Genomic DNA, 12,508 nt, shown 5'->3' on the forward strand with positions numbered 1-12,508 from the left:
CGTATTGGATAAAGGGCACACTCCTGACCATTTTCTCATACCAGGGACTTCGGTCCACCAAGGGCGTTCACCTACAGTGCTTTGAAATCATACTAATGGAAAAATGCACCGCACAAATGCCATATTACATTACATATGGAACAATGTTTTCTGCATATACCTCATGTCTGGTCATGGAATATGTTGCATGCATGAAATCTCGAGCTTCATGGCTTTGAAAGCTTCATGCTGAAGCTCTGTGCGGTGAACGTGGAAGGACAGAAAGGGCTTGAACATTTGACTCAGTGCCATCCTCAAAATCACTCTACCTTTGATTACACTCAAGAAAACACGTCTTTGTGCTCAGAAGTATTTTAATTTTGGATTTACACTTCTCTATTATTCTCCTCCCCCAGCCTCTTAACTAATGTGCAAAATAACACATCTTCAAGAATATACTCCTGTGTAATGTATTGAAGTTCCAAAATAAAAAGTGTTTGATAAGATCTTTCATTTCTGCAGTGTGAGGTCCTGTGGTCGCTGAAGGCTCTGCATAAGCACATTGACAGCACTCAACTGACATCAGAGTTGGAAGGAACCTTCCCTTACAGTCACAGCAGCTGGCTACGCTTTCACATGGTAGGGTTACTTGCTCTTGCAGTACCACTTTTGAATTTGTGACACTTACACGCTCCGAATATCACAAGGCTTGGTAGGAATGCTGTTTCTTTCTACTTGATCCTTATTATTTCCATTGTTTATTTTTCTCCCTTGTTCCCTTCTCTTGCGCCTTGTGGTGCTTTGAAACACTGTTTTTGTTGTATAGGCGCCTTATAAATGACCAACACATAAATATGTTACATTGTTCACACAATAAATAAGCCTGAAAGCACTGGCTCACTTGAAATAGTGAAGTTATTAGTTGTGATTGTATGTGTTGTGCTTTAACTGTGACACTGTCCGTAACATCAAAGCACTGACCTGTTTCATGCAATACAATTGTTCTTACTCTGTCTTCCATTTGATTATTTGTGCAATTTAGAAACTTGAGCCATTTATCGCGAGCTGTAAAGAGGCAGTCGTCTTCCTACAGAAATCAATCCGTTCACTGAATGCAAACCGGACATTAAGTTCTGTGCAGGTAGGCCGTTAAATAAACTTTTGCATCTGTTGAAAGTGAAACGAGGGGTTATTTTAAAGAAACGATTTCCCGATGCAGTCTAAACAATATCTTCTATTTTGGGGGCATGTGGTTATAATTGAACATGGGTTGCATGCCATGGTTTACCTTACTGAACTCCAGATGCTTATGCAGATCTCTTTAAAAGCTAGTCAAAGTGCTTTAACACTAAGTCTTTATGTACTAGGAAACTTAAAGCCCGCCCTGAAATCGGAATTGTTTTGGTTAAATAATAGTCTTTCTCTGTGATGAGCTATGCCTTGGATAGGTATATGGGTGCAATTTTATGTCCGTCCGACAAGAGTTAATGTTATTTGTCACCCTCCTAGATATACCCCTTTTCACACAATGGGAAGTAGTGTACGTGAGATGACAATGACCGCATTAACCTTGTTGACTACAAGTGGCGCCTTACAAATACAAAAACAATCTTCTACCGAACAGCTGGGGAAAAAAACACACTTTTAAAAGCATGATTGACAATGCTCTACTTAGACAGGGAAAGCTGGGGTTAGAATCCATATCACCTTTTTACAGATGTTTGAAGGTTAGCCACTTGACGATAAGATAGTGATTTTCCCCAGGATTAAAACTTAGATCTTCTAGTTCCAAAATTGTCACCATATCTACTAGACCTCTTCTATGTACTGATCCTATGCTTTACCGGCGTTCCTGTCTCCTTTCTCCCTGCTTTCCCCTCCTCCTGCTCTCCCCTGTTCCTTCTGACACCTTACCCCCATGCCACATTTCACCTCTCCTTTTCTCTTCTCCCAAGTGGCTGCGGTTGGTAGGATGAATGTACATGTGAGAGGATGGATGAAGGCAGTTCTATTTATATGGATTTGAGGGGTGGGTGAAGGGAAGGGGGGAGGGGAGTGTCAGAAGGCTGCTTAGTGGCTGTCCCATTGGCTTGGAACATGCTACCCCCTTGATATAAGGCTCCAGACTAAGCTTGAGCTTTTAAGAAGAAACTGAAGACTTGGCTGTTCGCTTAACTCCTCTCTCCTAGCCACGCCGCGGATTTCCCCCTCGTACTCTCCGATTCTGGTTCATGTTTCTCTTTTTGTTTGTCAGCGCCATCATGCCCACGGGTCCATTGTTGCGCTATACAAGTAAATAAAGTAAAGTAAGAGATGGGGGGATTGCATGTGAGTTATGTTCCTGTGGTGGATTGGCTGGAAGGTGATGCTTTGCCTGTCTAGGGTGGATGGAAAGTGGGTAACTGCCAATGCGGTAGTGGGTGAAGTATTGGAATGAGTCTGGGGGTGGTCGATGAGTTCCTTAGAAAGCAGCGAGGTGCATAAGGAGTTGCTAATGGAGAGTACAGCCAATGTGAAAGGAGGGGGTGGAGTTGAGCTACATTCAAGAGCAATACATTGTGTAAATGATCTGATTAATTATTGTGAATGCTGCAGAAGATCATTATGGTTAAAACAGAATTCTGGTCTTTATTAATAATTCTGCATGATGTCAATATTATCAACACCTTTTCTATTATCATTATCCCTAATTGCCTAGAAGTTGATCATTATTGCAAATCCCCGGCCATACATATTGCTAACCCTGCCTCAGAATCCTTGTTGCTAATACCATCACAGCTTCCATCATTACTTGGCCTGTATGAGCTTTTAAAACACCTTCCTGGCAGTCCACTCAAATCTTTTAGGAAAGATTTGTCCATATCTTGGGAATGAGGCAGGTTTTTGGCATTGACTAATTAAGGGTTGAATGCACATCAAACTTCAGGTTTTCGTGTGTCGTTGTCTGTTCAAAAGCATTGGATTTGCTTCAATCACAAGTTAATTTGTCAAATGTGTCTAACCTATCTGAGCCCTCATGAGCCGATTCATCGAATTTGTTCAGCCAAATTCCGCCAAGCGTCCGCTCTCCCTGCTGCCTCTTTTCGTCCCCGGCTATGCAAGTGAGTTTGGCGAAGCCCACAGGTCCTCCTGGGCTCTGGCCCCACTTGATCTGACCTTTTATTGAGGCCCCCTGTGCACCTTGTGCCCGCTCTGTTCCCCTTTCCTCTCGACTTCCCTTCCAACCCGCCTCCCAGCCCGCCCTACAATGCTGATTGGCTCTTGGAGCCCACAATGTTGCACCTACTGTGCGTCTGCAGTCCCTGCTGCCTCTTTTGGTCCCTGGCTATGCGGGTGAGATTGGCTAAGCCCACAGGCCCTCCTGGGCTCTGGTCCCACTGAGCACCTTGTGCCCGCTCCGTTCCCCTTTTCACTTAACTTCCCTTCCAACCCTCCTCCCAGCCTGCCCTCCAACCTGGATTGGCTCTACCAATAGCCTTACTCGACCACTCCAGGGCGGCCCTCTGCCTGTACAGCCCCTGCGGCTAAGGGCCCCAAGGCAAAGGGGCAGCTCTAGAAAGTGTCTGCAGGTGTCAGCATGGGAAGCCAGTGGGCAGCCATCAACCAGCAGCAACAAAAAAGGAAGTGTGGCATGGGTGGGGAGTAGAGCAATTGCTCTACTGCAGAAAGCCCTGCCACTCTACATTACCTTACCTAAGAACATGGTTAAATAAAGAGAAAAGATCCCAAGTTGAGACTGTGCCCAGTTTTTTCAACAAGTGTTTTATTATATTGATGCCCTTTGTGATGACACGTGTTTCGGTCCCTCTTGGACCTTTCTCAAATCAGGGCTTATTTTATATATCAATCAAAAGAAACGGTCACAAAATGATAAAGATATTTTCTACATAATATGAAAGCCAAATTAAAAAATAACAAAGTGTTCATTCACATGTTTAACCAATTATTACAATATTTGATGGGTTAAAGCAAACCATAATAAATAACAACAGTTATTAAATCAAAGTAAACCAAAATGCCAGACACAAAATGGAGTGGGGAATAGGGAGGAATGTCGGGGGTCAAGAGGTAGACAAAACCAAATTTTTGTTAGTCAATGCTACATGTAGTGTTAAATCGATAATCAAGGAAAATTGAATTCAAGTTGTCTTTTACCTTATTTTCATCTACTGCCCCTTATGGGTTAAAGTAAATGGCAGTCTCTCTTCAAGTCTCGGGTTAGATCCCTTCGAAAATATACAAATCAAAGATGTCACCTCCAATTGTGAGTACTGGCTTACCACAGGTATCACCTAATGTTGCAAGATAGTAATTCTGTAACTCCCCAAGGTGAATGTGTTTCTTTTAACTCTTAAGCGTTAACATATTGTGAATCCTGTGCGTTATCCATCAATTTCAAACCTACATTTTTGAGAAAATAATGCCCTTTCATTGCCTTTTCATATCTTATTCCTTCTATAGAAGTATTAATTAAGGTTTACAAATCATTCTTAACTGACTATGTATTCTGGCTTTTATAAATGCTCTGATAGGAAAACCCGTGCGCGCGTTAATGCATCGCACAGCAAGACAGTAGTGCTGCTGAGCGTTTATAACTTAGTCCCGAAGGGACAGCAGGCATTTCTATGAAGCGCAGCGTGTGCTGCACTTGCAGGACGGTCTCTTACCTGACAGCCTTATTCTCGCATCTAATCGCGTGCCGTGGATTCTCCTGAGGGGGCAGCGATCAGCTTACATTATTGTGCTTGTGTTGTCATGGAAACGGATCCTAGCCCTGGTCCATTTTCTAATTGAATGACAGCATTTCTCCTATGTTCTCTTGGCGGCCATTTTAAGCTAGTGTTTATAACGTTACTCTGGTGTATTTCGGACAGGTTTTGTATTCAATTTCATTCGCCATATCTTTTGATATGTTTTCTGAAATTACTAAAACTTACTATGCCATGTACTGCATTATTCCGAAAATAAATTAACAATGTTAAATACTAATGAAACTTTTTAAGAAACCCGTATTTTTTACAATTACGTAATGGTTGCATGCATGTCAATAATGGGTTCTAGTCTCATTAAATGGGTTATTTAGACAAGTAACCGCTTAAGGTCAGTTGTATAATATTATTCGTGTAACTGTTATCATTCCCTATGAGTGCCAGTAGGAGCATTACAATTCTCATATGAAAATACAATGCTAGAATGCCGTACTGAAACCTGTCCAGAGAGATAAGTACAAGTATACACATTACAAAATATTCATGGTAGTTCATTTGGACAAATAGTTATGCAAGGGAAATGGGTCCTCTAAAGAAAGGACACCATTTCATTGTCCGTGTTTAATCCAAGTACTGTAGAGTTCAGTTTGCAAATTCTTCTCGCTTCTGCTTGTCTTAGTTTCTTTTCTTTATTCCCCCCTCTTCTGCCTATTGAGATCTTCTCAAGGCCAATGAATCGTAATTCAGCTTTATTAGCCATCTGATGTTTTTCCTGCCAGTGGCAGGCCAATGGTAGTCTCGGATCTTGGCTGCCAATTTTGGCTAGATGTTCTCTGACTCGTATCCTAAATTCTCTGATTGTGCTACCAATGTAGACCAAATTGCAAACACATATAATTCCATACACTACATAGTTTGATCTGCAGTTGATTGGTTGTAAAATCTTCAGTGTTTTATTATTAGTGCCAGTAAATGTGTCCGTTTTGTTGTGTGCAAATTTGCACATTGTGCATGTACCACACTTTCTAAAGCCATTTGTAGATGTTTTAAGCCAGTTTGTTGGTTCTTCCTTAGTCAGATCTGTTAAATTTGATGGACTCAATTTGGTCTTTATGGTTGGTGCCTTTTTGTATATAATCCTTGGTTTATCGTCCACATTATTCGCAATGTTCTCGTCCAGTTTAAGAAGGTGCCAGCGTTTTGCTAGTATTTTGACAAATTTCTGTGGTCACTCGTGTATCTGGTGATAAAGCCTATCGTTGGTTGCTCCATCCCTTTAGTCTTTGGTGTTAATGTATGCTCTTGGGTTAGTGTTAAGCTTTTTTCTAATGCTCTTTTGACACATTGTTCTGTATAACCTCTTTCCAGAAACCTGGATGTTAATAGAGTGCATGCCTTCTCGAAGTGTTCATTTGTTTGGCAATTTCTCCTTGCTCTTATAAATTCACCTGTAGGTATGTTCAAGATTGTTGGTCTATAGTGGCAGCTCCCTGCGTGGAGAGTTGAATTCACTTCCGTTGGTTTCCGGTATGTACGGGTTCTGATCTGATTGTGGTCAATGTATATTGTGAGATCGAGAAAATCTATGCTTGTCTCATTGCAGTTGCCCGTATATTGTATTCCCATTTGATTCTGTCTTTGAAGTCTGTGAAGTCTGAGGTTGTAACTTTCCATATTATTAATACATTGTCGATGTATCTCATCCAATGCACAAGTTCTCTCTCATATGCATTGTCTTTGTAGATGATTGTATCTTTAAACAGGCCCATGAAGATGTTAGCTAGGGCCGGGACACATTTAGTGCCCATAGCTACGCCCTTTGTTTGTCTAAAAAAGATATTGTCGAAGTTGAAGATATTACATTTAAAGGACAATTCCAACACCATTTGAATTTGTAGGTACATCGATGCAGAATCCTCCTTAAAGATGTGATAAATTGCTTTCAAGGCCCATGTATGCTGGATCGATGTATAAAGTGCGCATACATCCAAAGTTGCAAGTTGATAATTGCTTTCACAATTTATGCTTCTCAACTTTAGGATGACATCAGTAGTGTCCTTTATATAGGACTTCAATCTCATTGCTCTTAGTTTTAGGATGTTATCCAAATATTGAGAAATGTTCTCTGTTGCCCAAACTATTCCGCTGAGGATAGTTCGTCCTTCTGGTATATGTTCGTATCTCTTATGTATCTTGGGCAAAAAATACATGATTGGTATTGTGGGTTCTTTAATTGTGAGAAAGCTCCTTTCATCGTCCGGAAGTAGACCTTTGTGGTGCCAGATCTTAATTTGTTGCTCCAAGTTAAGTACTATTTGTTTCGTTGGATTAGAAAGTAGTATTTCATAACAATCTGGGGTACTCAAATGCTTTCTTGCCATTTCCAAGTAGTCTTCTCTATTCATAATGACAAAGTTTCCCCCCTTATCTGCTTCTTTTATCACAATTGAACGGTCAGTCTCTAGAGTCCGAAGAGCTTCGTGTTCCTGTGTGGTCAAGTTATGTTTGGTTCTAGTTTGTTGTCTTTTCCAATCCATCTGATACAATTCTTGTGATACCGCCTTGTAGAAGGTGTCTGTGATTTTATCCGCTGAAAATTGTGGTACAAATTTGGAGACAGGTTTAAGCTCTTTAGTTGATAGCATATCTAATTCCACATTAAGGTCTCTTAGTACTTCATTAATATCATAGTTCGTGGGCTCTGCAATGGATCTGAGTAGGTGTATCTCCTCTATTTCCTTAATACTCAAATCGCTCCATTGTATCTTAGGTTGTGATTGGTAATTCCCTGGTGCTTTGGTGGCAAAGAATTTCTTCAATTTCAATTTACGTACAAACTTGAATAGGTCTATATGTAAGTCTGTCTCATTATGTTTCGCCGTAGAGGTGAATGACAATCCTTTATTGAGTAACTGTTTTTCTTCAGGTGTTATCTCTCTTCTGGATAGGTTCAGGGCAAGATTTGGTGTTATTTGGTTCTGTTTAGTTCTTTTGTGTTTGCTCTGGTAAGCCTTTTGTTTGCGTTTCCTTGTAATCCTGGATTTGTTGGATCTTGTGCCCCCATCCCTTCCTCTCCTCTGGGTGTACTGATAGTTGCTCCTGTGTCCACAGGTAACTGAAAACGGACATGTTTGGGTGGAAAGTTCCTATTACCTTTCTTGTATCTTTTTATTTGATTCATGAAGCCTGAGGTTGTTTTCCCACTTACATTTGTCTTCTCTGTTGTATCTTCCGCAGTAAGTACTTCCCCTTCTGAATCTGTTTCCGAACCTGCGGATGTTGTATTCGGTGTACTTGTTTTTGATCCAAATTTCGCGTTTTGGTTCTATTTAGTTTGGAAGGTGTAGACCCTGTCTTCCTGATCTCTCTCGTCTCTGTAGTGTTTTCTTAGTTTTCTAAGTTTCACTTCGTCCTGGTAAATCTTAAGAATGTCGTGCATAGTGTTATAGTTCTTTTCTTTTGTTGTTTCTTGTGATTTTTTTTCTGCAATCTCTTTTTTGATTTTGTCTATCAGTTCAATTGTTCTTTTGTGCTCCCGTGTTACGTGTTCTATCAGGAGTTCCACCATTTTGTTTGAACTTCCATTAAGATTCTTCTCCCACAAGTCTGCCAGGTCATTATCCAAGCCTCTAGGAATTAATTCATTTTTTTTTTTTTAAACTTATATTTATTAGTTTTACATAAATATTACATGAAGAAGTTAACATTGAATCTTATAACATTCCCTTCCCCCCCTCCCCCCTCCCTCCCCACGGGACGGATGGAGTCATTTTGTCCAGGGATCCTGTTATGCGTTGAATATGTCTGAAATTTTTATGTTATGGGGGCACCATTGCTCCATAAAGTCTGACTGGAGGTATTGCAGGGTCCCTTCCCATTCCTTTACAAATTTGTCTCCTGTTCCTTGGAGTTTGTGGGTAATTTTCTCCATTGTTATATGGGCCCAAACTTTCTGTAGCCAGGTGTAGGTCAGTGGGGTATTTTTATTTTTCCAGTTCTGTGCAATGGTGGTCCACGCTGCAATGAGTAGTCCCATGAATGATCTCCATTGCGTTTTGCTGTATTGCCTTGCTGTGTCGTCTTTGATTCCACAGAGCCACACCTCCTCCCCCATCAGCCCCACATCCGGGAATATTTTGCCCATCTCGTTTTTCACTTCTTCCCAAAAGGGTTTTATGCCTTTACAGTCATGCCATATGTGTCTCCAAGTTCCCACTTTGTCACATCCTCTCCAGCAGTGGCTGGACGTGTTGGGGTACATTGTGTGGAGCCTCTCTGGAGTGTAGTGCCACTGTGTCATTATTTTGACCCACATCTCCCTAGTTTGTGCCGAGCGGGTCATTCTGGGGATCTGTTTCCATAGGTCCTCCCATTGTTTATCCGTTGGTTCCTCCCCCAATGTTCTGCCCCATTTTATTCTGTATGACCATTTAATGCTTTCCCCTTGTGAGTTTATGTATTTGTATAACGTTGATACCCACTTTCTCTCCCCCGTGTTGGATATGATGTATGTTTCGAACCCTGTAAGGTCCCTGGTTGCTGCCTCGGTGATTATTGGAGAGTTGAGCCAGTGTTTTAGCTGTTCATATCTGTATCTATCGCTTTTAGGAATTCTCGTGGTTGCCACGCACGACTCCAGGGGGATGATTTCCTTGTCCATAAACATCTCTCCTATTTTAGTAATGCCCGCTTTCTCCCAGGTGTCATATGCCCCTTGTTCCATCCCCGGTGGAAATAGTGGGTTTCTACAGATGGGTGTAAAGGGTCCTATCGCTGTGGTCATTATGCCTTTTTTTGTTTGGCTATCCCATGCTTCTAACGTGGTTTTCATGATTTCGCTTAGCCTTAGATTTTCATGCCTGTGCTGCTTCTGTTTCCAGAGAAGTTCTACCAGTGGGGTCCTTGCTACTGCTCTGTCTTGTTTGGCCCATATCTGTTGCGGATCCTCCCCCACCCACTCCCTTAGAACTTTAAGCTGTGCTGCCTGATAATATTTTCTAAAGTGCGGTAGCGCCATTCCTCCTGGCAATTCTCGGTGTTTTCCCTTTCCATATGTAGGACGATACCATTTTTGTTAAGGTTTTGAAGAACGTGTCTGGGACCCCCACTGGGAGAGCCTGAAAATAATATAGTACCTTTGGGAGGATGGTCATCTTGATTGATTGTATTCTACCCCACCAGGATATCTGTAGTGGGTTCCATCTGTTTAATTCTCTTCGGATGTTTAAAATTAGCGACGGGTAGTTTTCCCCGTAGAATTGTTCTATTTTTGGGGGTACACTTATTCCCAAATATTTAATGCCTTTCTGTACTATCTTGAGGTCCAGTGTTTTTGCCTGCTTTTCTATGTTCGTTCTATCCCCTGCCAGGATGAGGATCTCTGATTTTTTCCTATTTATTTTTAGGCCAGAGATGGTCCCATAGTTTTCTAGTTCTCTAACTGTGACCGATAAAGTAGATTCAGGGTCCTCTAAGGTTATTAGCATATCGTCTGCATACGCAATTACTTTGTGTTGCTGACCCGCCATTTCTATCCCTTTAATGTGTATTGACTCCCGTATTTTAATTAGGAGGGGTTCTAAGAAGAGAGCGTACAATAGTGGTGATAGGGGGCAGCCCTGTTTCGTTCCTCTCGTTATCGTTACCTTGCCACTAAGCTCGCCATTAATGGCTATTCTGCTGGATGGGGAATTGTAGTTTGCTCTAATACTCGCGATATATTTTTCCCCAAACCCCATGGATTCCAGAACCCTAAACAGTATGGACCACTCCACTCTATCGAAGGCCTTCTCGGCGTCTACTGACAGTAGTATCGCTGGGGTGCGGGTTATCCCTATTTTTTCCTAGTATTATCGTGGGTTTGCCTGCCTGGAATGAAGCCTGATTGATCCTCGCTAATCAGTTTAGGGAGGAGCGGGGATAGCCTTGTTGCCAGGATTTTGGTATATATTTTTGCATCTAGGTTGATTAGGGAGATTGGTCTGTATGATGTGGGATTAGTTGGATCTTTGCCTGGTGTATGAAACACCAGCACCTTCGCTTCATTCATTGTGGGGGGTCACATTACCGGTGTCTTTGAATGAGTTTAGGAGTCTTGTTAGGGTCGGGGTTAGTATGTCTGCGTATTTTTTATAAAATGGGGCCGTAAACCCATCCGGGCCTGGAGCTTTGTTACTTGGGAGTCCTTTTATGGCTTTAATGACTTCTTCTTCACTGATAGGGGTCTCTAGTGCCTGTTTGTCGTCTTCTGAGATTTTCGGGATCTTTAGGGCCATAAGGTATGAAGTCTGGGCGTTTATATCGGGGTGCTCTGTGGAGTAGAGCGTTTGATAATATTGCCTCATTGTTTCCCCCATGTCGTGCGTAGAAGTATGAGTGGCACCTTTCACATCACATATGGCCTTAATCGTTGTTTCTTTTTGTTTCGCCCTTAGTTGTCGTGCCATGAGTCTGTCTGCTTTGTTCGCTCTTATATAATATCTCTGTTTCAGATAGAGTAGATTCCTTTCTGCGCCCTTTGTACGGAACATCTCTAGTTGGCCTTGTGTATGTTTCAGAGATTTTTTTAATATCTTTGTGGGTTGAGTCGTCAATTTCTCTTGGATCTCCTCAATTGTTTTTTCCAGCTCTTTTTCCCACTGATCCCTTTGTTTGTCTCTCGTGATTTTCATCGCTATCATCTTCCCCCTCAAGACTGCTTTAAACGCGTCCCAGACTGCGCTCATTGCTACCTCCCCCGTATCATTTTGTAAGAAGTATTCTGCTATCATTTCCCTTATGGCCTCCCCTGCCACTGGGTCATGGATCAACTCCTGCGGTAACCTCCATTTCCATAGCCCGCTCTTCCTCCCTGGGAGAGTCACGTCCACCCATAGAGGGGCATGGTCCGAGAGGGTTATAGAGCCCTTATCTAGCCCTTGTATCTTTCCCAGTAGCCCCACTGACACCCAGAGATAGTCGATCCTGGACATAGAGTTGTGAACATGTGAGAAATAGGTGTACCACCTCTGTTCACCCTTCAGTTCCCTCCAGACATCATTCAGAGCCATTTGGTCCATTTGCTGTTTCAAACGTTTTGATGGCGCCCCCTGTCCATGTGTGTTTCCTGCGCTCCTATCTAGCATTGGGTTCCATGCCAGATTAAAGTCCCCCCCCCCCCAGTATCACCTCCCCTCTAGCGAAATCTTCCAGTTTCGATAGTGCGTTTCTGAGGAAGCCATCCTGTCCCTGATTGGGTGCATATATTGAGGCGAGCGTCATGCGACATCCTTCAATCTCTACGTTGGTAAAGGCGTACCTCCCTTCCTTATCAGTTATGGTGTCTAGTGGTTTTACGTCCTTTCCTTCTTTTATCGCTATCAGGACTCCTGCTTTTTTTTCTGTTGTCGTTGCCTGTGCCCATATTTTATATCCTTTTATCCGCATTTTGTGCTTATCTTAAGTTTTGATATGGGTTTCCTGGAGGAGCAGTACATCCTCCTTCCCCCTTTTGAATTGTTTCTCCAGTTTCGTTCTTTTTGTTGGGTGGTTCATGCCCCTGATATTGTAGGTCATAAAGCGTATCATCCCCATTCTATTTTGTTTGTATGCCATTGCCTCCGGTCCCCTTCTGTCCCCGATTCAACTCTTTGTTTCTTCCGATCCCTTCCCATCCCTTGAACTTCCCTTCCCCCCCAACTTTGAACTTTAAACCAACCGAACTGTCCCCCGAGTAGGGCGAGGGTTCCTATTGACGCTAGGGCGTTGCGCCCTTCGCTCCCTGCCCTCCATACCCTCGGGGGGTATGTTATGGGGATTCCTAAACCCCACTGAACCATTTG

The 12,508-nt window shown here is 42.4% G+C and overlaps 1 protein-coding gene across 4 annotated transcripts in view; it reads left to right on the top strand.

Moving 5' to 3' along the window:
• PLEKHG4B (pleckstrin homology and RhoGEF domain containing G4B) overlaps window positions 1-12,508 on the top strand; it is a 646,071-nt gene that overhangs the window by 411,376 nt on the left and 222,187 nt on the right. For all 4 annotated transcript variants that reach the window (XM_069620594.1, XM_069620595.1, XM_069620596.1 and 1 more), the window contains 2 exons: window positions 502-618; window positions 1,022-1,120. In XM_069620594.1, coding sequence (XP_069476695.1) covers window positions 502-618; window positions 1,022-1,120 — 216 coding nt within the window. The remainder of the gene's footprint in view (window positions 1-501; window positions 619-1,021; window positions 1,121-12,508) is intronic.

The sequence above is a fragment of the Ambystoma mexicanum genome, chromosome 5q (genome assembly GCF_040938575.1).
Source record: "Ambystoma mexicanum isolate Mex_15411 chromosome 5q, UKY_AmexF1_1, whole genome shotgun sequence".
In the NCBI taxonomy this organism is placed as follows: Eukaryota; Metazoa; Chordata; class Amphibia; order Caudata; family Ambystomatidae; genus Ambystoma; species Ambystoma mexicanum.